The sequence below is a fragment of the Camelus dromedarius genome, chromosome 9, assembly GCF_036321535.1.
Source record: "Camelus dromedarius isolate mCamDro1 chromosome 9, mCamDro1.pat, whole genome shotgun sequence".
NCBI classification, from domain to species: Eukaryota; Metazoa; Chordata; class Mammalia; order Artiodactyla; family Camelidae; genus Camelus; species Camelus dromedarius.
Window position 1 is genome coordinate 62,938,016 of NC_087444.1, and position 23,531 is coordinate 62,961,546.

The 23,531-nt window shown below is 43.3% G+C and overlaps 1 protein-coding gene across 1 annotated transcript in view; it reads left to right on the plus strand.

The window, feature by feature from the left end:
- Positions 1-23,531, plus strand: part of TDRD12 (tudor domain containing 12) — a 70,906-nt gene continuing 47,375 nt past the window's right edge. Inside the window, exons 1-9 of the mRNA XM_064489209.1 lie at positions 1-129; positions 271-403; positions 8,614-8,772; positions 10,941-11,077; positions 12,571-12,690; positions 15,529-15,584; positions 16,695-16,780; positions 21,918-22,107; positions 22,654-22,743. Of these exons, the coding sequence (XP_064345279.1) occupies positions 335-403; positions 8,614-8,772; positions 10,941-11,077; positions 12,571-12,690; positions 15,529-15,584; positions 16,695-16,780; positions 21,918-22,107; positions 22,654-22,743 (907 nt within the window). The 5' untranslated portion in view covers positions 1-129; positions 271-334. The remainder of the gene's footprint in view (positions 130-270; positions 404-8,613; positions 8,773-10,940; positions 11,078-12,570; positions 12,691-15,528; positions 15,585-16,694; positions 16,781-21,917; positions 22,108-22,653; positions 22,744-23,531) is intronic.

Consider the following 23,531-nt stretch of genomic DNA (forward strand, 5'->3'; position numbering starts at 1 on the left):
TTGGCTCACCACGCGGTTTGTGGAATCTTCGAGGCTCGCTCGAGCTGAGGCTGGGCAGCTGGGGCGCGGTACGGGAGCCCGAGCGTGCCCGCTGCGGCGTCTAGTTTGGAGGACGGCGCGTCGTCTGCGGTGCGTAGTGTGCGGGCGGAGGCTGCAGGGCTGGAGCCTGAAGCTGGGCGCGCGGGCTCCGCGGTGCTGACCTGGGGACAAGGTGCGGTCTCCACGGAGGGAGGAGGCCGGCAGTGCATGAGACCCTGATTTCACTCTCAGAGTTCATTGCGAGTGAGCAGCAACCGGGAGGCCAGAACAGGGGCGCGGCCGCGGCGGTGCGCATATGCTCGGGGCGAGTTCATCCGGTGGCCCGAGAGGCGCGGGGAAGATGCTCCAGGTCCTGGTGCTGAAGGTGAGCGAACGCAAAGCCCGGGGCCCGGCCGGTCACCGGCTTCCCGCTCAGGGTCCGCCCAGCGTGCGGACCCGCGGGAAGGGGTGCCGGATGAGACCCCGAACTCTTAGTTTCAGATAAACAACCAAAAATTTTAGTTCAGGTGTGTCCCATACAGTATTTGGGACATACTTAGAGTAAAAAGTTATTCGTTGTTTCTCTGAAATTCAGATTTAACTAAGTGTCCTGTATTTAGAACCTCAGGGGGAGGGACGGGCTCTGACCCCTTCTCCCACGCACCCTGTCTGGGGTCGGCGCTGGGTGAGGGCCATTTTGCGCGCCCGCTCCATCGGACACGGAGACTCTGACCTTTTCCCTCCCTGGACGCAGATCCTCTCCGGCGGGTCCCCAACCCCGTTGGACAGCGTATTTTCCATCCAAGCACATGCCGGTCCCGGCCTTACTCGTGGGGACCCGTGCCCTCTCGCGCCGCAGGACGCTGGCGGCCACCCCTTCCCTACGCAGGCGCCTCGGGGCTCGCCCGAAATGGGGCTTGCAGAGCTACCCGGACAGCTGCAGCTTCTTCTTTGAGTCTGCTGAGAGCTGCTCCGCAGTGGTGCTGGAGATTGGGAAGGCGTAGTGCCTTCAACGATGTTCTTGGAGAAAGGAGTTTTCGCAAACCTGAGCAAAGGGGGTGGATTTTGGGTACTGGGAAAAGGAAATATAAATAACTTTTTTTAAAAAAAGGTTACATTTAAGTGGGTAGAGCAGAGACATGATAGCATTTAAAAAAGCATCAACTCTCCTCCTGTTTTATTTAATTTATACCAGCAGAGATTCACAAGCGTTTGAAGCAACTGATTCATACAGAGGATTTGCTCTCGGACCTTTAGGATTTTCAGATACAGGTGGCAAGCTCCTCTTTACCATCCTCCCTAAATACACTAGTCCGATTTCTCCTTAGAAACACAAAGCTCTTTCAAGGGATGCAGATGCTGCCATGTGCAAATCCACTGAGGCAGAACTTTGGAACGAGTTGCTGGACTCTCACTGCCTCTAGTTTGGAAACCCCTTTTTACTCAGCTAGACCCAAGAACCCTTTTCTCTACCCTCTTAGTTCTGATCTGCCCCCACTGCCGGTTCTTTCCGTGCTCACACTCAGCAAATTTTCTATGCAATATAGGAGTATTTTTCAAGTGTGGTACTGGTACTAGCTGTAATTTTCCAGATTAATTTAGCTTTTACAGGGATAAATTTTTTTCCTCCAAGAGTCTGACAACAGATGAGTGGGTAAGTAAAATGTAGTATACATGCAAGGCAGGAGTATTCAGCTTTAAAAAGAAAGGAAATTCTGAAACCTGATACAGCGTGGATGAATCCTGAGGACACCATATTAAGTGAAGTAAACCAGAAGCAAAAGGACAAGTATTGTTTGATTCCACTTACATGAGGTTCCTAGACTAGTCAAATTTATAAAGACAAAAAGTAGAACAGTGGTTGCCAGGGGCAGAGGGTAGGGGAGAATGGAGAGTTACTGTTTAATGAGTGTAGAGTTTCAGTTTTGCAGGATGAAAAAAGTTCTGGAAATGGATGGCGACCATGTAGCACAACAGGATGAATGTAGTTGTGCCACTGACTCTGGTTAAGATGGTAAATTTCATGTGTTTTTTTAATCACGATCAAAAATAAATTAAGAAAGTTTGACAGTTACGTATTTGTAACATGTTTTAGAAATAAAAACATCACGCCTAGCATTGCAAACCTGTGGGGATGAGGCTAAAGAAGGTGTTGATTAAAAATGTGTGTTGAAGAAGCAGCCCAGGCCATACGCAGTTGGGTCGGGAAGTGAGGAAGGCAGAATGCAGTGAGACCCAGAGGGGCTGCAGAGGAGAAAAGAATTAGCTACGTCATCCTTGATCAGAAAGGTGGTCAGCACAGGGACAGCCTCAAGACCATTAGTCTTCCAGTCAAGACTACAGGATAGGTTCAGGTGTGTCCTGTTTTGCGACAGGACCATCTGCAGTTCAGGACAGCTAGGCATGAACCCTTCCAGGGGACAGCTTGTGCCAGGAGGGGTGGCAGAAGAAGCTAAAGAAGCCTTAGAAACACAGATGAAATCCTGAAAACTGCAGGCTGTGACCTCACTCGTGTGAAAACAGCTGTTCTGCTGGCTGACCTGTGTGACTTCAGTACTGTCAGTGAAATCACAGAATTTCTGGAGTGGTTTTCCTGCTTACCAGGTAGCTGCTTTGCCCAGAGGACGCTGGGTTGTGATTGAAGCAGTAATTGTCCAGGGACTTCTCAGGCCAGCGTGGCCAAAAATGGGCCAAGTATTATTTAGAAAAGAAAGGGGACCAAAATTTTATGTGGGTAGTATTTTTCAATTGGAATAATCTAGATATCCAGGGGAAAAAAATCTATAAAGCTAATGCCCGCAGTGTGGGCCACACTGCCTTGTGGTGCTGAGGGTAAGCAGCAGGCTTCAAATGTGGTGTTAAGAGGTTGCGGTGGGAGAAATTGTGAGCCCATCCCCACCTGGTAAAGTGCACGGAAGAAATTGCAACTTGAACCACTTGTTCTGAACTGAAACTGAACCTGGCCTCCTTTTTTTAGGTTTTAGAAGCAGATTCTTTTTTTAAATTGAAGTACAGAAAATTACAATGTGTCCATTTCTGGTGTACACTCTGTCTGAGTCATGCCTGTACATACAACCATACATACATATGTTTTCATATTCTTTTTCATTGAAGATTCTTATAAGATATTAAATATAGTTCCCTGTGCTATACAGAAGAAACTCTTTTAAAATCTGTTTTTATATATAATGGCTAACATTTGTAAATCTCAAACTCCCAAGTTTATCCCCCCATGCCCAGTAACCATAAGATTGTTTACTGTGTCTGCGAGTCTGTTTCTGTTTTGTAGATGAGTTCATAGTGTCCTCTTTTTTCTTTTCTTTTAGATTCCACATCTGACTGATATGTGGTATTTTTCTTTCTCTTTCTGGCTTACTTTGCATAGAATGACAGTCTCTGGGTCATCCATCTTGCTGCAAATGACATTATTTTATTCTCTTTTATAACTGAGTAGTATCCCATTGTATAAATAAACCACAACTTCTTAGTCATCTGCCAGTGGACATTTAGGTTGGTTCCATGTCTTGGCTATTGTATATAGTGCTGCTATGAACATTAGGGTGCTTCTGTCTTTTCAAATTAGAGTTCCCTCTGAATATATACCCAGAAGTGAGGTTGCTGATACAAGCAGATTTTTTTTTAATGGAACATTCTAGCAACTTCAAAGTATCTATGATCCCTTAAAAATTTTTTATAAACATCTTTCCTCAACTTGATGTTTTGAAGATTTTCTAACATAAAAACAAGTTATAAAACAAGTATTGAGAATAACCATATACTCTACACCTAGATTCAACAGTTATCGTACTTGCATATTTCTTTATAAATATATGTATATAAAAGTGTTTTCTTTCTTTTGCTGAACCATTGGAGAATTAGTGGTGGCCCCCAAATACTTATGCATGTGTGTCCTAAGAACAAAGACTTTCTCTTACATAACCACAATTACCACACATGAAAAATGTAACACTGATAAAACACTATTTTCTAGTATATAGTCCATACTCAAATTTCTCCAGTTGTGCCAATAATATATTCTATAATATGTTTACTCTGATCCAGGATCCAATCAAAAATTATATATTGCATTTAATTGTCACGGCCTTTCAGTCTCTTTTAATTTGGGTCAGTTCCCTGTTTTTGTTTTTGTATCTCTGATGTCATAGAAATTTGTGAAGAGTAGGGGCAGTTGCTTTGCAAAATATCCTTCAAGTTGGATTTTTCTGTTTTCTCATGGTTGTGGTCAGGTTCAACATTTTTAGTAAAAACTGCACACATCAGAGGACAAGAAGCTTTTTTAAAAAATCATTACTTTTGATTAAAAACAATTTAAAAAGTCTAACTTTTTATTAGGAAATACTCTAGACATACAAAAAAGTATGGAAAATATTATAAACAGTTGGACATCCACATCTACTTTTGTCAGATTTTAACATTTTGCCATATTTGCCTCACATCTTTTTTACCCATAAATTTTAATTATTTTTAACGTAGAATTGTGTGATGATTTTGAAAAATGCATAGTCATGTAATCATCACCACAATCAAAATACAGAACCGTTGCATCACCCCCCAGAGTGACTCTGTGCTTCTTTGTAGCCATTTCTTTCCCTTACCTCTAGTCCTTGGTAGCTCCTCATCTGTCTTCTGTCCCTATTAGTTTTGCCTTTTCCAGAATGTCATGAAAGTGGAATTATACACATGGAATCATGCAGTATTTTGCAGCCCTTTGAGTCTGGCTGCTTTGACTTTACTGTAATGCGTTGGAGAATCATCTGTGTTGTGGCACGTGTCAGTGTCTTTTAAGCCACTGTGAGTAGTTTTCCGTTGAATGGATATGTGACAGTTTATGCAGGCACCAGTTGAAGGCCTTTTGAGTTTGTTTCTGGATGGGGGAGAATTATAAATAAAGCTGCTGGAAACTTTGCAAACAGATTTTTGTGTGAATGTAAGTATTCATTTCATGGCTAAATAAGTAAGGTTACCTGTATGTTTAATTTTGTGAGAAACATTTTCAAAGTAACTGTACCATTTTGCATTCCCATAAGCACGTGCTTGTTTGCCACCCATCCTTCCGTCTTTTTTTTTTTGTCAAGTATCTTTTCAGATCTGCCCATTCTTCTAACTGGGTGATTAGCTTTCTTATTATTGAGTTTGTAGTGTTCTTCATATAATCTGGATGAAGTTTCTTCATTGGATATGTGATTTGTAAATATTTTCTCCCAGTATGTGGCTTACCTTTTCTCCCTCTTAACAATGTCTTTCAAAGAGCAGAAGTTTTAAATTTGGATTAAGACCAATGTATTAATTTTTGCTTATAGAATTATACTTTTGGTGTTATATCTTAAGAAATCTTTGTAGCCCACAGTCACAAAGATTTCCCCCATGTCTTACAGACTTTTTTTTTAAAAATGCATTTTATTTGTTTTTTGGGGGGATTGGGGGTAATTAGATTTGTTTGTTTGTTTATTGATCTGTTTATTATTTAAATGGAGGTACTGGAGATTGAACCCAGGACCTTGTGCGTGCTAAGCATGCATGCTACCACTGAGCTATACCCACCCTCCCTAGCTAGTTGACTTCCTTGCCCTGCCTCCGCACTTCCAGGGTTTCCGGGGCTTTTTGAGCTACTTTTTTAAATAAAATAAATCTTCAGGAAAGGGAAAAAGAGCTACAATAGAACAAAACAAAAACATAACAGCTTTGACTTGGGGGCTCCGCACCTCAATCTGGGCCCCATGGGTCCAGGCTGGGGCAGTGTTTCAGTTTTTAGTTGTAGAATTAACCTTTTCCGAAGGTTGGTTGGTTTTATAGTTTCCATTTGTTATGTGAGATTCTCCTTTTTAAAAAACAAACTCACTGTAGCCATCTTATCCTTAAGTTTTTGAACATCATATTTATAATTGCTTTTAAGTCCTGCCTGTTCAGGTCAACATCCGGGCAGTCTGGGTTCACTTTCTGTCGGCTGGATGCCTTGGGCATGTAGCACACTCTGCTTTCTCAGCCTGCCTGGCGTTGCCCATGCTATGCTGGGTATGGTGATGGGGAGCCACTGTTTGCCTCGCCTGCTGTGGAGCACCTCTTCGGTTTTGCCTTGTTGATAGAGCACTTTCTCTTTGTTTTGCAACACGGTCTTTACTCCTTAGGCCTGGCCCTGCAGGGTTCTGTGGGGACCCTGAGGTGCTCACAGAGCCTTCTTAACTTGGCAGGACTCTTGCTCCAAACTCCATTTTCCTGTGATGGGTGTCAGAGAGGATCAAAGCTGGACACTGGCTGAAGCAGTGAAAACAGATTTTAGTCAGTGACTGTTGACAGTAGGGGAGGGAGCTGAGCTCCATTCTTATTCGTGTAGAGGTAACTGGGCACGTCAAAGGGAGAGTGGGGGTGAGAGGGGGCTCCAGTGGGAAGTTGACAGAGGACGGGTCAGTGATGAGCAGCTGTGTCCGCTCGCTGTGGACGTCAGGCTTCTGGCTTTCCACAGAGCCTGGGAGACCCGGCCTGTCCTTTCAGGTCCCCGGGAAGGACTGCTCCTGAGTAGTAGGAGATAGATGCAAATCACAAAGGGACAGGGAGGATCCACAAGTGAAGCCCTTCTAGGACATGCTGTGGGAAAGGAAGGTCAGGGACCTAGGTCAGGGTGTTGGCTGGGACAGAAGTCATTCTCCCAGCAGCCTTGAGCTTTCCCAGCAGGCGGCATTTAGGAGGGACGCGGCCTGATTCTGCTGGCTCTGGGTGGCCTCTTGGTGTCCAGAGCCCTGCGGTTCTCTTGGGCCTTCCCGCCATCTCTTCTCTCAGGACTCCCTGGAGCCTCACCTGTGCTGTTCAGGCTCTGCCAAGGATTTGAGGGGTTTCTGTATGCAGACTTCAGGGCTCTCCCCTCTGCGGCTCTTTTTCAGAATTTCTCCCCTTCATTTACAGCTGCTCTGGCAGCCCCAGCTCTGTTCTCAGGTCCCTGAAGCCACAAATATGGTGGCTTTCTGCTTGAGTTGTGCTCCGACCACCTGGACTGGGGACTTTTCTCAGCAAAAAGCTGTATATACACATGGGTCTCACCCAGTGATGTTACCGAGTCCAAACTCATTCTGCTCGCTGCATGGCGGGCCAGTAAATCGGGAGATGAGGTGTTGGGGCAAGGAATAATGACTTTATTCGGAAAGCAAGCAGACCAAGAGGATGGCCAACTGCTGTCTTGGAGAACCATCCTACTCAAGTCAGAATTCAGGCTCCTTTTATTCTAAAAAGGGAGAGGGTGTGCTTGGTTGTTGCATACTTCTTGGTGTAGGAATTCTTTGTTCTTGCAGCTGTCCATGTGGGTCAGATCATGGTGTCCCTGTAAACCTCCAAGAAAGCTATGTTATTTTCCATTCTGCACTTTGTTATCTTTATATAAGCGCAAAGGTGTTAACATCCTTAATGGTCAGAGCCTTGAGAATAGGCTCTCCTGTATATTTCAGGCTAAAGGCAACATTGTTTTACAAAAGGTGGAGAGCTGGCAAGACTAAGCCTGGAAAACAGGGCACAGGGTTAAAGCCAAAGAAACAGATCTAATATGGAGTCAGATTTGTTCTTTTCTGTTACAGTGACATCTCCTCCTTCCAAGGACTGAATCTCCTACCTGCTTTTGGTCTCTCTTCAGTGCCTTCAAATTGTTTTTCTGATTTTTTTTTCCAGATTTATCATTGTGACTTGCAGGTGGCTTAGTCCATAAAAACCACTCTGCCGTTACTGGAACTAGAATGGCCAGCCGTTCTTTCTTCCAACTATTTATTATAAAAATGTTCACACATTCTGAAAAATAGAAGGAATACTGTTGTGAACACCAGTACTCCTGTCCCCTGCTGTCTGGGCTCCAAAATCTTGGGATACCATTGCTTTCAGGCCCTTTCAGTCAGCAGGAAATACATTTGAAAAATCATGAGTTCTTATTAATAATTTCAGTTCAAATTTAACTTCTCATATGATGCTTGTATCTTTTCTCTAACGATGAAGAAGATTGACTAGAAGAGATAACAAGATTCATTGAGAGAAGTCAGGCTTTCAGCCCCCTCCCTCCTACCCCATTCCTGGCTCCTCTGTAGGGAGGAGTCGTTTCGGTTTATCTGCCATAATTTCTTTCTGTTAATGGGAACAGAATGTATGTATATTCGTATTTCCTTCTCTTTCTTATGAAAGACAAATACTAAAAACGCTGCTCTGAATCTTGTGTTTGTATTATATTACAGGTGTTTCCAAAATACGGGAGATCAAGGGCATTGATTTCTGTTTGCTTTCTGAGTCACAGCACGTAATTTTAAATTACTTACATATTATTGATTACTTATTTTAGAATTTTGTCCTTGCGTCTTTTTATCTTTTTTCCAGCTTTACTGAAATATAATTGACACATAACGTAAGTTTAAGGGGTACAACCTGATGATTTGATATACATTTGTATTGAGGGCCTTTTATCCTCGGTCTGACCATTTAAGACAGAAGTATTCATCAAAAATTTGTTAGATTGCTTAAATTAGGAACAGTTATCATGACTCTAAGGTTCATTATCTTATGGTTCTACTTTTAAATCATGCATTGTTTTGTCTTTCTAAAATTTTACAGATTGAAGATCCAGGTTGCTTCTGGGTTGTTATAAAAGGGTGCAGTCCCTTTTTAGATCATGAAGTTGACTATCAAAAACTCAATAGTGCCATGAATGACTTCTATAACAGTATATGTCAAGATATAGAAATAAAACCATTAATGTTGGAAGAAGGACAGGTATGTATCTAAATGTGCTTTAAATACCATTTAAATACCATTCAAAATGTAGAATATTTTGGCAACTAAGACGATAACTTTTAGAGTGTTTTAATTGCTTACAATCATTGCATTATGTAGGTTCTTTCGGTTGCCCAGGAGTTGGGCTGGTCATGGAGAGTGGCAGCTGTGTAACAGGAGATGGAATGTCATCTTAAGTCAGGCAATGGGGCCATCCTTCTGGGGCTGGGCACCAGAGGATTATTGTAGATTCATCACGGTGTAGGGAGCTTAGCACAGTGAGCGTGGGGCTTTCCAGTCTAGGGCCAGTGCGTCCCTTTCGGTTGCCCATGACTTTGGCCAGCTTGTGCTGCTTTGTTTTCCACCCTCTGCGTCGTGGTCCCTCCTTCCTTTCCTGTAGCCTCAGCTCCATGCTCAGTGTCTGCTTCTCTCTGCAGGTCAGTCATTTCTCAGAAGAGTGGATTTTTATAATAGCATGATAGGAGATTTATCAACTCTTTATGAGAAATATTAGAAATAATTTGAATTCCTCACCCAAATAGTCATTAATAATACTATTTTTTTTCCATGCCATTGACTTGTTGAAGAAATGAAACTAGTAGGTCAGTTGTCCCTTTAAAATATTCCACCTTTTGGGTAGCCTGACTGCTTCCTTGTGGTGGTGGTGGTGGTGGTGAACTTTTCCCTGTGTCCCCTGTATTTCCTGTGGACTGATAACTATAAAGCTTCTATTTGATTCAGGGTCACTTTTTCCCCCCAAGAATGATTGGAGCTGTGAGGATCACCTGGTATTGAATTGGAGAGTGTGTCACTTTTGGTGACACTGAGATTGCTGGTGGGGGGCAGGTGGTGGCAGCCGAGCCCTCCCTCACGGTGCCCTTCGGCTTTTCATGTAACACTTGTGCCATCCAGTGACACCACTGCCCAGATCGGTTCTCCCGTTTAAAAGCTGGCAAATGGTCATTTACGCGTTCTCTCTGCATCCACGACCTGGAATTCTCCTTAGAGAACCCTCCCTCATCTGTTGGGTGGTTTGGCTGCCGGAAATAACACGTTCACCCTGGAAGGGTGGAAGGATTGCCTGACCCTTTCCCTTGTCAAGTTTCAGCATGGTGCTTTCTGCCTCGTTGTCTGTATCGGTGTCCAGAGATTTGTTTTATTTCTCCCCTCTTTCTTGTCATTTTTAAGTACCATATTGAATTCCTGGCTTTTAATTTTAATTTAATATTCATCAGTTATAATCATTGTTCTTGGTGCTTAAATTATCTCATTTTTGGCTAGTGGAAGCCCTGGTCTGTTGCCTTTTCAAAGTTGACTGGTTGTGTGAGTTATTAACTACAAATTTTTGTGATTTAAGTGTTAAAACAGAAACATCCTCCATCCTTTGGCAGAATTTCTCTTGGATTATTTGAGTTTCGAATTATATGAGGCTCTCAAGAAACCATTCCTTGCAGAAGTGTCTGCACTGTATTTTCCAACTTCAGGTCTCGAGGGCAGGGATCTCCAGTGGTCCACTTCGGTCCTGTTGGGCACAACTCTGTCCACTGGGCCACTTTATGAGCCTGGGGGCAAGTTTGCCTGTCTGTGGCCAGCAGTCCTGTGGGACAGTCGAGTGCCAAGCGCTGTCACTGCAGCAAGGATATTTCCCTCTGACGGGCTGCAGGCATTTACTTATTTAGTCATTTGCCGAGTAGTTTTTGAAGACTTGGTACATGCCAAGCACTGTTCTCAGTGGTGGGAACATGGCAGTAAACAAAAAGACGAAAATCCCCATTGTCGTGGTGTGGACGTCCAGCCGTGCAGATAGTGAACAGTGAGCAGGGAAGCTGAGTCTGGGGTAGCAGTTTCACATCGGCCTGGCACGTGATTGACAATCTGTGGCAAGCTTTGCTTTTCTGATTTAAGGAGATAAAGTAGTGCATTTTGCTTATTTACTTTCGAAAAATGGTCCTTAGTTAAGGAGTCAAAATGATTATAGTAAGAAACACGGTGCAGGAGAGCTCAGGTGCCCTGTGTTCTTTCCCGTCAGGCAGCGTTTAGCTTGGGCAGCTGCAGCCTCCTCGCACCTGTAGGCAGAAGGTAGGCTGGGGTGACCTTGAGAGTACCTTTTGGTTCTCCCAACGTAAGACTAGCGATTTTAATGCTGCAGTTTTCTTTTTATTTTGCAGGTTTGTGTGGTTTATTGTCAGGAACTAAAGTGCTGGTGCCGGGCTGTTATTAAGTCGATTGTGTCTTCAGCAGACCATTACCTGGCAGGGTGTTTCCTTGTGGATTTTGCCAGATACATTCCAGTGAAATCCAAAAAGTACGTACGTACATATTTACTCTGCCTTCTGCTCTTTAAGGAGACAAGTGTCAGTGTTAAAGGAGGGTGTCCATTCTCCAGGTAAGGAGATAGAGGTCATAAACTGGGATATCTTTAGCTTCCAGAAGGGGAGACTTGCAGGTCCCATTTACGAGCAGTGAATGTGAGAGCAGGTGGTCAGGATGAAGACTCAGCAAGGGGACTCGGCCCTTCCGCCTTCCTGCCTGGAGGGTTAGGTGTGCTCTCAGTCCTCAGTTTGTTCAGGTGACAGAATGGGTCCCCTAGGGAGACTTGGCTTCTCTGCCTCCTGGGAGCCCTCCTCGTCTCCACAGAAGGGACAGTTTGCTGGCACAGCCTCAGGGCATATACCCCCGGTTGTTCTGTTAGTGGAGTGAGGCGTGACTGTCACAGAAGACTGGGGATGCTTCAGAGTGAGCCCTCACTGCTTCTAGAACCACATGTCACAGTTGACTGGAAACCACTGGTGTTTGTGATCATTTTTACATAGTTTCCTGTCCTAGAATAAGAGGATATCATTGTAACAAAGAAGTAAGTAAATATGAGGACCTTTCTTCCAAAAGAGCTGTGCCAGCTGCAGAGATGCGTGTGCCCTGAGGGTCGAATCCGCAGCGGGAGGGAGGGCTCGCACACCCGGAGCTTGCATGTCTTTAAGACTAGCTTGTGATTCTGCACCTTTATTAATATAGTTGGTGTTTAAAATAACGTATTTAGCTGGTTGGGGAGATTTTCTTTTAGTATTAGGAGTTTTAAGTTTAGTTTGTTTTGGGCAAGAGAATCACGTGATTCAGAGCCCAGGGAGGCCTCGAGGGGCAGTCAGTCCGGTCACTTTTTCTCAGCTGTCTGCGACCCGCCCCGCCCACCCAGGGCACCTGGGGGCCCGTTGGTGTCAAAATGGTAAGTTCAGGTGCTCTGTTGTTTGCCTGAAGAAAAATGGAAATAAAAATGTTGAAGGACTTACCTTATCAAATCTCAGTCCTCCAGCTCTTTTGTGCAGAGCTGACAAATCCTAGTTCTTAAAACATCTGCCAATTTACAGAAACTTCAAGGTAATTCTGGTTGTGTATTGGAATTGATGTTTAAAAATCTTAAATAGAATTTGCTTCCAGGTTTGTTTGTTTTTACCCAGTATTTCTCAGTCTGAGGAACCCCAGTAGACACTTTTTCTAATCCCTCCTTGCCCTGATGCCATGACATTTTAATGCTGAAGGTACACCGAATCTATTTTATGTACTATATGTATATCTGTGCTTTCTGCATAAAAAAGTAAGATTTTTTTCTCAGCCCCCAAGAACCAATTTTCACCTTGTTGGGCAAATATCTCCAAGCACTTTGCTGCTGTTGGTAGCTTTAATAGAAACAGAAGGAATTGGTTTTTGTTTATATTAAGTGTATTAATTATGTAGATGTACTTTAAAAAATACGTTCTGTATAGTTTTTCTTTATCATGGGACTGTTTCTGTCTCACTGTTAAGCATCCGAGTTGCAGTAGCAGCTTTCATGCAGCTTCCCTACAGAGCAAAAAAATTCAGACTGTACTGCACAAAACCTGCCACGTTGCACATTGACTTCTGTGAAGACAGCTCTGAGATTGCGTAAGTACAGCCTCTGGCCTTTGCGGAATCGGTAGTAAAAGCCTTACATTGAGTGCATGATGTTTGCATGGAATCGGGTCCTCTTGAGAAGCACTAAGCGGTTTCAAAGGTCTCTTTGTCCTTCGGGAGGTGTCTTATGAGTCTGTGCCAAACCCGGCGGTGCAGCCCCGTCTCTAGGGGCTGTGGCATGAGGGGTTCAGAGTGAGGCCCCAGCTCCGTGCTGTTCAGCATTTAATGTGTGTAAAAGAATTGGCGATTTTAACTTGAGTGTATGTTGAAGCTCGTTGCTTCGTGTACTCCCTTGTACGTTCAGTCTTCACAGTTGACTGTCGTTGGCATGCCTACTGTATGTGACCATTCCTCTCTTGGTAGCCAGCTAGATTGTTTCCAAACCATTTTGCACTGTACGTTCTCCTAAGAATGTAGATAAAATGTATAGATGTAGAGATGGATACGTGATGCAGGCACATGCACACACAACTGTCACACAGTCACATGCGCACACGTCTGTGCGCACACGTCTATCCCGCCTTTGGCCGTAATACTGCCAGCGTTTGTACAGGACGGGTCCCTGCACTGGGCAGGGCTGTGTCAGGGGTATGGCTGTGATCTTTGCTGTTTGGAATGGGCACTACCTGAGGTCCTGGGGGCAGCCCCATCCTCTCCCATTACTCTGCCTTCCCTCCCCTCCAGCACTGACATTGTGGGAGAAAAGCTGTAGGAAGCAGCACATTTCTGACTCAGCTTACGTGTCCTGGTGATGCTGCATTGTGTTCTCTGAACTTAGAAGCGGCCTCTCTCTTATGGATGGTTTTGTGAGATCTGCAGAGACCCTCCCATCTCCAGTCCCCCAGCCCCCATCACCAACATTTCCCTTGGGATGATGAATGCACCCTTCTCAGGGCTGCCTCGGGATCCACACTAATAAAATCCTAAGGCATCTGGACTCTGCCAAGGCCATTGGACTCCACCAGGCCCCCTGCAGCTCCTGCCTCCTCCCTGTTCCTCTTTCAGAGCAACCAGCTGTCCATGTCTGGCTCTTCCTCAGAGGCAGCCCCCCTCTCTTTCTCACGCCCCCTCCCAGCACCACCACAGTGCTCCTCGGGGGCTCAGTGTAGGCAAAGGAGGGCTTGCAGGAAGTGATCTTACTGGGTTTTGATCACCTTCTTTGACTTGTGGTGCTTTGTGTTTGTACCTCATCTAGTGTCTGTCTCAATATGTATATTACAGTTTTGGACAGATTTCATCAAATTTCCCTCCAAAAGGGCTAACACTTTTGGTAAAAAAACAAAAAAAAAACTGATCAGGTAATTCTTTGTGTAGCAAGTTTCTGGAACCACTGTATTTATTTGTTTATTTATACCTCCTTTTGGAAACTCTCTGTGATTCTCTTGAAGGAGTGTGGTTAGTATCTTTCTTGGTAAAAATAAAAATAATTAGGCTAAGTACTTTATGTGCATTACCTCATTTGATCTTTGAAACAACTCTTGGAGGATGGTGGTGGCATCTCTGATAAATAAAACCAGTGGTGAAACAAAACATACCATTCTAACCTTACTTACTTTATTTTATTTTTGTTCCATGCTTCCAAATACTGGTTTCTCATGATCCTCCATTGCCTGTGGCTTTTCCTACGATTTTCTTTCCAAAGCATCATATGACTCTGATTCCAGTATGTGTGTCTGTGTGTGTGTGTGTGTGTGTGTGTGCACGCCACACACCACCAAGCAATTCACACAGTCTACCCTGAGAGAGCATCAGATCCCACAGGTTAAGGGCTCCATCCTACAAGAACCCCTCTGTACCCCGCCCAAATTCAGACGCCAGTCTCAAGTCTGGGTTGTCACTTGTGCTTCTGATGAGATGGCTGTAAATGAGAGGTTCCCTCCTTGGGTTTGATTAATTTACTAAGTGGCTCACAGAACTCAGAGATACATTTTAGATTACCAGTTTATTATAAAAGGTATAATTCAGAAACAGCCAGATGGGAGAGATGCGTAGAGCATGGTTTGGGGAACGGAGCTTCCTTCCCTCTACAGGTACGTCAGTCTCCCCACATCTCCATGTGTTCACTAGCGCAGAAACTCCCAACCCAGTCCTTTTTTGGTGTTTAAAGAGGCTTCATTATCTATCATGGTTGATTCAGCCTCCAGCCCCTCTCCCCTCCCAGGAGGTCAAGGGGATGGGACTGAAAGTTCTCACCCTCTAATGACAAAGTTAGTTCCCCTGGCAACCAGCCCCCATCGCTAAATTACTTACGTGCTTTCCACTCGTCACCTCATTAACAAAACAAAAGACACCTTGATCACTGTGGTCCCTGAGCTGTGTGTCAGAAACAGGGACAATGACCAAATACATACTTCTCATCACAGATCACAGTATCACACAGAGGGAAGGGCGAGGTGATGGGGAGAACTGGGACGCAGTGATGGGAGTCAGCAGAGTGAGGAATACAGGAGACCAGTGGCTGGGTTTCCCATGGCCACTCCTAGAAAGCTGGTTTAACCAACATGTGTGGAGCCCTCACTCCGTGCCCGCCTGTGCTCAGCCCTGCACCCTCAGAATCACTGTCGCAGGCAGTGGGGTGATGGTGTTGGGACACAGGATGCGTGGTGGAAGCCCCAGTGGAGGCCCGGTCCTCGGCGAGTCTCTGCCCTGGGCGGCGGCCGTGGGAGGGCAGCCTGCTGCGGGGCGCAGCTGAGCCAGGCTCCGTCTGTGTCACCTGCGTCGTACGTTCCTCATGTAACAGAAACATCCAGCGTGTAATTTACAACATGATGTTAGCATACTAGCCTCAGCCAAAAGGTATAATGAAGTTGCATCTGTTCACTGTTCTAGACCCGCCAAGAAGTGGGACAGTGCAGCTGTCCAGTACTTTCAGAACCTTCTGAAAGGTAAGGCAGGCGCGTGATCGCTGCAGCCACTTTGAACTAACGCCCAAGGTGGGTTCGCCTTCTGTGAATCAGGGAGTTTGAGGCATGCACGCTTAGCTGTTTGACCCCCTCGTGTGTGTTCATAAGTTACCTGGCACTTCTTCCACCCCAAGTGTCACAGTGACTGCACCCTTGGAATTTTGAGGGTGAATAAACTTACGTGCATTTCATTGAACCAATAACTAAGGAAAGCCTAGTTGTTACAGTTTTTAAGCAAACAAGGGGTAGTAAATGGATGCTTGCTGTGTGATCACCATCGCTGCTAATTAAGCTGTGTAGAATGTCTTAGCACCTAATTAGTGTGCTCTTTTTAATTTTATATTGTTGACTGTAAAACGCTCTGATTTATGGCATCTGTCCTAACCACTGGAGTCTGAGCCAGATAACTGTGCTGACCACTGGGGCTGTTCTGAGGAGTGCTGCCTGACACCTCCTGGCCCCTCTCCTCTGCTGCCAGATGCATTGCACCTGGGAGAAATGGGAGGTCGAGAGAGCCTCGCGTTTTGGAGTTTGGGGCCTGGGAGACTCAGGTTTGGGAGGCAGAGTGCCCCGGTTGCACTACCTGCCCTGCCGCTCTGTGTTGCCTTCTCTGAGCCTGGCTTCTCACCTGTAAGGTGACACAGGCACTACCTCCAGGGTTGTGGTCAGAGTGCGGTGAAGTATGTCTGTAGAGGACCGGGCAGAGCGCCTGTTGGTACCTGTACGTGGAGATGCTCTTTGGGTGATTAAGTCCATGGTGGCATGGACTCTGGTGGGTCACTGGAAGAGAAGAGAGGGCCAGGAACTGTGCTGGAGATGGTGTCACAGGGTGGTAGGAGAGGAGGATGCTGTGGGGGGGTTGCACGTGGGGGGCCACGTGACTGACCGTGCCGGAGAGCCTTCACCCACGCCAGGCCCCTTTTGCAGGGGGAACGTTGTGGCGCTGGTAATCGAAAGTACGTAGCAGAGATTAATGGGTGAGAAATGGTTGTAGTTGTTTCAAGTGTACTTTTTTTTTATTGACGTATAGTCACTTCACATCCAGTGTACTTTTAATATCAGCTAATTTATGTTTTCATTTATGCTGTTCAGCAGCTACCCAGGTGGAAGCCAAATTGTGTGCTGTGGAAGAAGATACTTTTGAGGTTTACCTCTATGTAACTATAAAAAATGAAAAGGTAAGTGAAAGAATTGTATTTTTAAAAATGCTTTATCATTATTAAACATTTTTTAATAAAACAGTAAACACCAAGGGGAACGGTGTCATTCACGTAGTATAGAAATTTTCTTAATCTTTCAAGGTCTGGCTTAGATCAGAAGTTAGCCAGGACTGTTTTTCTTCTTTTAATTACTGAAAAAAAAATTCCTTTAGTATGTTATTTAGACACTCTTCTATTTAGTAAAAAACAAGAAATTATTCCTGTAGTGCTGAGTATGAAAAGTTACTTTCTTATAAGAGGACGTAATTTTGAGTACACACATTTGGTGCGGTTTTAGTTCCCTGCTTTTTACCCCCAGAAGTTTTTCATTGTATGTAATACGAGCTCATTGTGAAGAATTCAGATAACATAGGTAGAAAGAAAGTGGGCCTCACAGCCCTCCTCCCCGACCCCACCCCAGTTATTGCCTGTTCACTGTTGGCTGGCTGCCCTTTATGAAGAGTGGCAAGAGGGTGCAGCTCTGTACCTTGTGTGGAGGTGGGTGGAGATGCAGATCCAGGCCTGCTTGGGGCCCACGGAGGGCATCTGAACCATGGATTTATTTTACAACTTTATTTTGGAGCAATTTACATTTATGAAAGAGATGCCAGAATAGTACAGAGATTTTCGCATGTGCTTTATCTGGGTTCCCCTAATGTTAACTGTACAGACAAGCAGTACAATGATTAAAACCAGAAAATTAACACTGCTAAAATACTGTTTTAAAAAATCTACAGGTCTTATTTGAATTTTGCCACCTTTCTCACTAATTACCTCCCTTTGTTCTTGGATCTGATCCCAGATCCCACGTTGCATCTGATTGTCAAGTCTCCTCCAATCTGTGACAGCTCCTGTCTTTCCTCATCTTTTAAGACCCTGACACTTCTGAAGAGTACCAGCCAGTTATCTGTGGACTGCTGCTCAGTTTGGCCTTATCTGATTAGCTTGAGGTGTTGAGCACTTTAGCAGGAACGCTCCGGGAGTGGTACTCTGCCCTTCTCACACATCATGGCTCGGGTTCCCCATGCTGATTCGTAGTCATGTTAAACCTGATCACCTGGTTAAGCTGGTGTCTGCTAGATTTGTTCCTCAACAGAGTTACTGTTTCTTCATTTCTGAAATTATTAAGTATCATACGGGGAGATCCTTTGAGACTGTGCAGATGTGCATCAGTGATGCTTGTCTGCAAAACATACTTCTGTGGTGTTGGCCCGTTTCTGTCATGCCTCCTACATTTTTAATTGGAATTCTACGAGGAAGAACTGATGCTTCTTCCTCGTTTATTGATTGATTTGGTAATTTATCTTCATATAGACTCGAATATTTATTTTACTCTGGGAGATACAATCCATTATTGTCAGTATTTTCTTGCTCAGATTGTTGCAGATTTGGATATTAGAGTGGCTCGTGTGTCCTTTCAGTGTGCCCCGTCGTTGTTGAAAACTCCCTACTTTCTGGTACCACAAGATGCTCCAGGCTAATTTTGTCATTTTCCAGCCTCAGCCCTGGAGTCAGCTACTTCTCCAAGAACTGGTTCCTTTTATTGAAGAATGGTATTCAGATACCAAGATGAGGGCCCTGGGTGTGCTCATTACTGTTGGGGTGTCATCGATTACAGGCCCTGCCAGCAGACAGACAGGAAATGCATGTGTGTACACTGCCCCGTGCACACACGTCTGCATGCATGCCTAGATCTGTTCTTCTGTATGTATATTAAGAGCTCTGGTACCTCTAATTTCAGTCCAGGGCCACAGAGTTCATGCTAGCCCTCCCTTCTCCTCATTCTTAATACCTGTCTCTGACAGTAAGAAACCTGGTTTACAGTATGTTTAAGTGATTAATCCTAGTATTCACAGAGGGTAATTTCCGAATTGCTAACTCACATTCCTGTGAAAAAGAAATTTGTCTTTAGCCGTATTGCATCATGCAGCCCTAGATGCAAAGTTACGTAGACTAGTTCTTCTCTTCCCTACCCCGTTCGGTGTCATTATGTTGTTCATTTGTAATCGGGTTCGTTTGTTACTCTTTGTATTGCATTTGGGGATCCCCCACAACCTTGTTGATTTCCCCTATGACCTTTCATTGCTTATTTTACAACTTGGTAAAAATGCCAAAATGTTGGCTATTGGACGCATCTTGTGAAACATCTTTTAAACAAGTTCTCTGCTGACCTGCTTCTTCCTGCTTTTCACAGGTCGGTCTGTCTCTGCGTACATGGCTGTCTGTGGATGACAGCTTGCTCTTACTTCAAGGCGGTGAAGTACAGAAGGCATGCTTAGCAGAGAGAACTCCTAGTGAATACATGAGGTCATAATTGCCAGGAAAAAAAAATGGGGCCAGAAGTTCCAAAGGAAGCACAAGGATGTGTCCTAGGGTGTTTGCTTTTATTTTTTGCCTGGTTTTTTTCCCCTCAGAATTATTCTAAGTTGCACCCATGTTGCTCCTATTATTGTCAGTAGTCTGGATATACTACAGTGTGTTTATTCACTTGTTGATGGCCATTTGAGTTGTAGCCGTTGGGGCAGCTATGAATGCAACTGCTATGAATATTCATGTACAAGTCTTCCCTTGGACCTGAGCTTTCATTTTTCTTGGGTAAATACTTTGGAGTCACACTTTTGGGTCGTATTGTAGGTATTAAGAGACTACCGACTTGTTTTCAAAAGAGGTTGACCGTTGTACAGTCCCGCCAACAATGAGAGTTCCAGTTCCTCCGCATCCTCAATGCTTGTGTGGTCATTCTCACTGGGGTGTAGTGCTGTCTCACTGCGGTTTAAATTTGCATTTCCCTAATGGCTTACAGCGTTGAGTATCTTTCATGTGCTATTTGCTGTCCGTATGTCTTTGATGAAGTATTCGGATCTTCTACCCATTTTTTTCATTTTACTGTTGTTTTGAAGTTTGGCTTACAACATACTGATTTCAAGCGTGAAGTGCAATTATTTAATATTTGTATATACATATTACAAAATGACCGCCACAGTGAGTCTAGTTAACATCCATCACCACACATAATTAAAAATTTTTTTGTGTCATGAGAACTTTTAATATTTACTCTTAGCAACTTGCAAATAAATGTGCAGTACGGTATAACTAGCCATCGTCACCATGCTGTGCATTATATGCCCATGACTTACTTGTTTTATATTGGAATTTTTTACCTTTTGACTGCCTTCACCCATCTCACCACCTTCCCCACACATTGCCCCCTACCCTGCCTCTAGCGACCATCAGTTTGTTCTCTGTATCTATGAGCTTGGTTGGGTTTTTTTTAAAATTCCATATATAAGTGGAAATTATATGGCATTTGTCTTTCTCTGATTTCCTTCACTTAGCATAATGTCCTTAAGGTCAATACATGTTGTCACAAATGGAAAGATTTTATTATTTTTTGTGGTCAAGTAATATACCATTGTATGTGTGTATATGCATCTTAATTTTCTTTATCCTTTCATCCACCAATCGATGCTTAGATTGTTTCTATATCTTGGCTGTTGTAAATAATGTTGGAGTGAACATGGGGATGCATATATCTTTCCAAGTTAGTGTTTGTTTTGTTTTGTTTTGTTTTGTGGTACAAACGGCCTTTATTGTGTGCAGTGGGAAGCTGAAGTAGAGGGGACATGACAGCTTCAGCTCCTGGGGCAGCTCCACAGACCCGTCGCTGCCCTGAAAAGCTCAAGTTAATGTTTTTATTTTCTTCAGATAAATACATAGAGGTGGAATTGCTGGATCATGTAGTGGCGCTATTTTTAATTTCTAGAGGAGCCTCTATACTGTTTTCCATAGTGGCTGCACCAATTTACATTCCCACCAACATTGCATGAGGGTTCCTTTTTCTCTGCATCCTTGCCAACACTTGGTGTATCTTGCCTTTTTAACAGTAGCCATTGTAACGGATGTGAAGTGATACATTTTTGTGGATTAGAGCATCTTTCCATGTTACCTGTTGGTTATCGGAATGTCTTCTTTGGAAAAATGTCTATTCAGATCCTCAGATCCTCACCCCATTTTTTAATTGGACTATTTAGGGAGTTTGCTTTTGTTTTTGTTTTTTGCTATTGAGTTGTATGAGTTCATTGTATATTTTGGATATTAATCCCTTATCAGATCAGATACATGATACACACATTTTCTCTTAATCAGAATCGTCTCATTTTGTTGGTGCTTGCCTTTGCTCTGCAGAAGCTTTTTGGTTTGATGGAGTGCTGCTGCTTTATTTTTGCTTTTGTTGCCTTTGGCTTTTGGTGTCAAAGCCGACAAATCATCTCCAAGACCAATGTCAAGGAGCTTGCTACCTGTGTTTTCTTCCAGGAACTTTATAGTTTCAGATCTTATATTCAAGTTTTTAATCCACTTTGTGTTTATTTTTGTGTTTCTTTCTGTGTACGTATGATGAAAGAAAGTGGTCCAGTTTCATTCTTTTGCATATGGCTGTCCAGTTTTCCCAGAACCATTTATTGCAGTAATTGTCCTTTCCCCATATATTCTTGGCTCGTTTTTCAGAATTTAATTGACCATATATGGGTGGGTTTATTTCTGGACTCCCTATTCTATTCAGTTGATCTATAAATCTGTTTTTATGCCAATACCATACTGTTTTCTTTACTATTTTTTGCCCATTTAAAAATTGATTTTGTTTTCTTTTTATTGAGTTTTGAGAATTCTTTGTTTATTCTGGATACATGTCCATTCAGAGATACTATTTGAAAATATTTTCTCCCTTTCTGTGATTGCCCTTAATAGTATCTTTTGAAAAGCAGAAATTTAAAATTTTGGTAAAGTCTAATTTATCAGTTTTTCCTTTCATGATTGTTTTGTCTTCGCCCTCCCCCCAGGTCTTTGTCTGGCAAAGTCATATTAGCTCTTTAGTGCTTTCAAGAAGATGTTTTCTTTAATTTCATACAGTTTCTTACTGTTTTTCTTATCAGGAAGGTTGGACAAAGGGCTCTGGTTCACCATTACTGGAGCAGAAGTCAAGAGATCAATTTCTGTCAGATTATGTTCTATAAAATAATTTTTATGAAGATTGAAATTTGGGGTTAAGTTTGGAATATTTTCTTAATAGTCACTTCTCTATGTTTGCCTTATTCATGAAATGTTTAAAATTACACAGGTTTGTGTTAATGATGATCTGGTTGCAAAGAACTTCGCATATTACATATCACCTATGGAAAATAAAAACCTTGACGCTCTAGAGAAACCAAGATTGAATATGAAGTCAGCATCCTTTTCCAATAAACTCAATCCAGCACTTACTCTCTGGCCAATGTTTTTGCAAAGAAAAGATTCTCAAGGGATGGAAAGTGAGTGGATTCTCATCAGTGTATGTTGCCTTTAAACCGCCTTATTTATGGGAAATCTTAGTGAATGGATACGAATTGTTGTACAAACTTTTCCTTTTATGGAGGCAGAGACTTGGGCTATGAATTTAATATTTTACTTTTAATCCTAATGAGTTTGTGACAAGTTTTGAGATTCTAAAAGAGCTGCCTCTGTCTGTTTTTACGAGAAGAGAAGATAAACTATTGTGAATTTCTTACTAACATGGAGTTATATTTTCAAGAGTCCATATATTCATAATCAAAAGATACTATGAAAACAAACTTTTGTTTGCTTGGTGTTTAAAAGAGCCATTTATTAGCATGAAAATATGAGAAGAGTCAGTCACGGAACAGCTTTAAATCGCTCTCCATCCACTCTTCTTTAGTGCCCTCGTGTTGCTCCCCTGCCCCGAGTTAGGTATCCTGTACCTTACAGCCTAAATGAGAGCAGAGGCGTACCAGCAAGCTCTCAGCTGTATTTTGGGTTTTATTTCATGCACTGATCCTGAAATGTATTCTCTCTCTCAGATTCACATGATTTAACTTTGCTGGCGAAGTCTCTCCAGCATCCGTGGCCCAACGGTGTTGGTGACCTCAGGCCAACTGCTGGTCTCCTGGGTGAGTTCTGTTCTCTTGCTTCACTTCATAGGCCACGTAAAAGGACACTCTTCACTGCCTAAACATTATGAGGACTGCTTAGAAGGACTGGGATAATTCTCTATTTTTCCGTTAATTTGGTGGCACCAATTTATGATGTAGATGCTGACAAACATAATTTGTGTTGCGGTCCTCAGGCTTTTACCACAATGTAAAGAACATATCAGGCACTTTTTCATGGGTAGGACTGATTTATTTCAGCCCAGCCGTAGGCCAGTGATTATTATTTGTTCTCAGAATATGCATATGGATTTATGATTGATTTTTACTTTAAGCAGTAGGATGCACAAAAATAAGAAAGAGGCATTTATGAAGTTAGAAATACTCAGTCTTTAATTCCATATCTCCAGGTTATTTAATGACTTGGAATTGTTGGCAGGGGTGAAATGTACCAGCCACTTTGATACTTGGCTCACCCTCTGTGGTGGTTCCCCAGGATTCACTCCTACATTGAATGTGTGTATACCTGGGGATATAATACTTCACATATACCCAGAGTAAACCACAAGTAACCTCTAATGCTAGGATTTCCAGTCAAGGTGGCAGAGTAGTAGGACCACGAGCTCATCTCTTCTCGGGACCTCAACAGAACCACAACTGACTGCTGAAACAGCCATCGGAAAAAAAGACTGGAACCTAGCAAGAAAGTAAAGCTTTAGTTAGCTAAAATATTCCCTGTACTTTAAATTGTTTAATTACTTTGGTAATATTGTTTATCATAGAAAAATACAGATAATCAGAATTTTAAA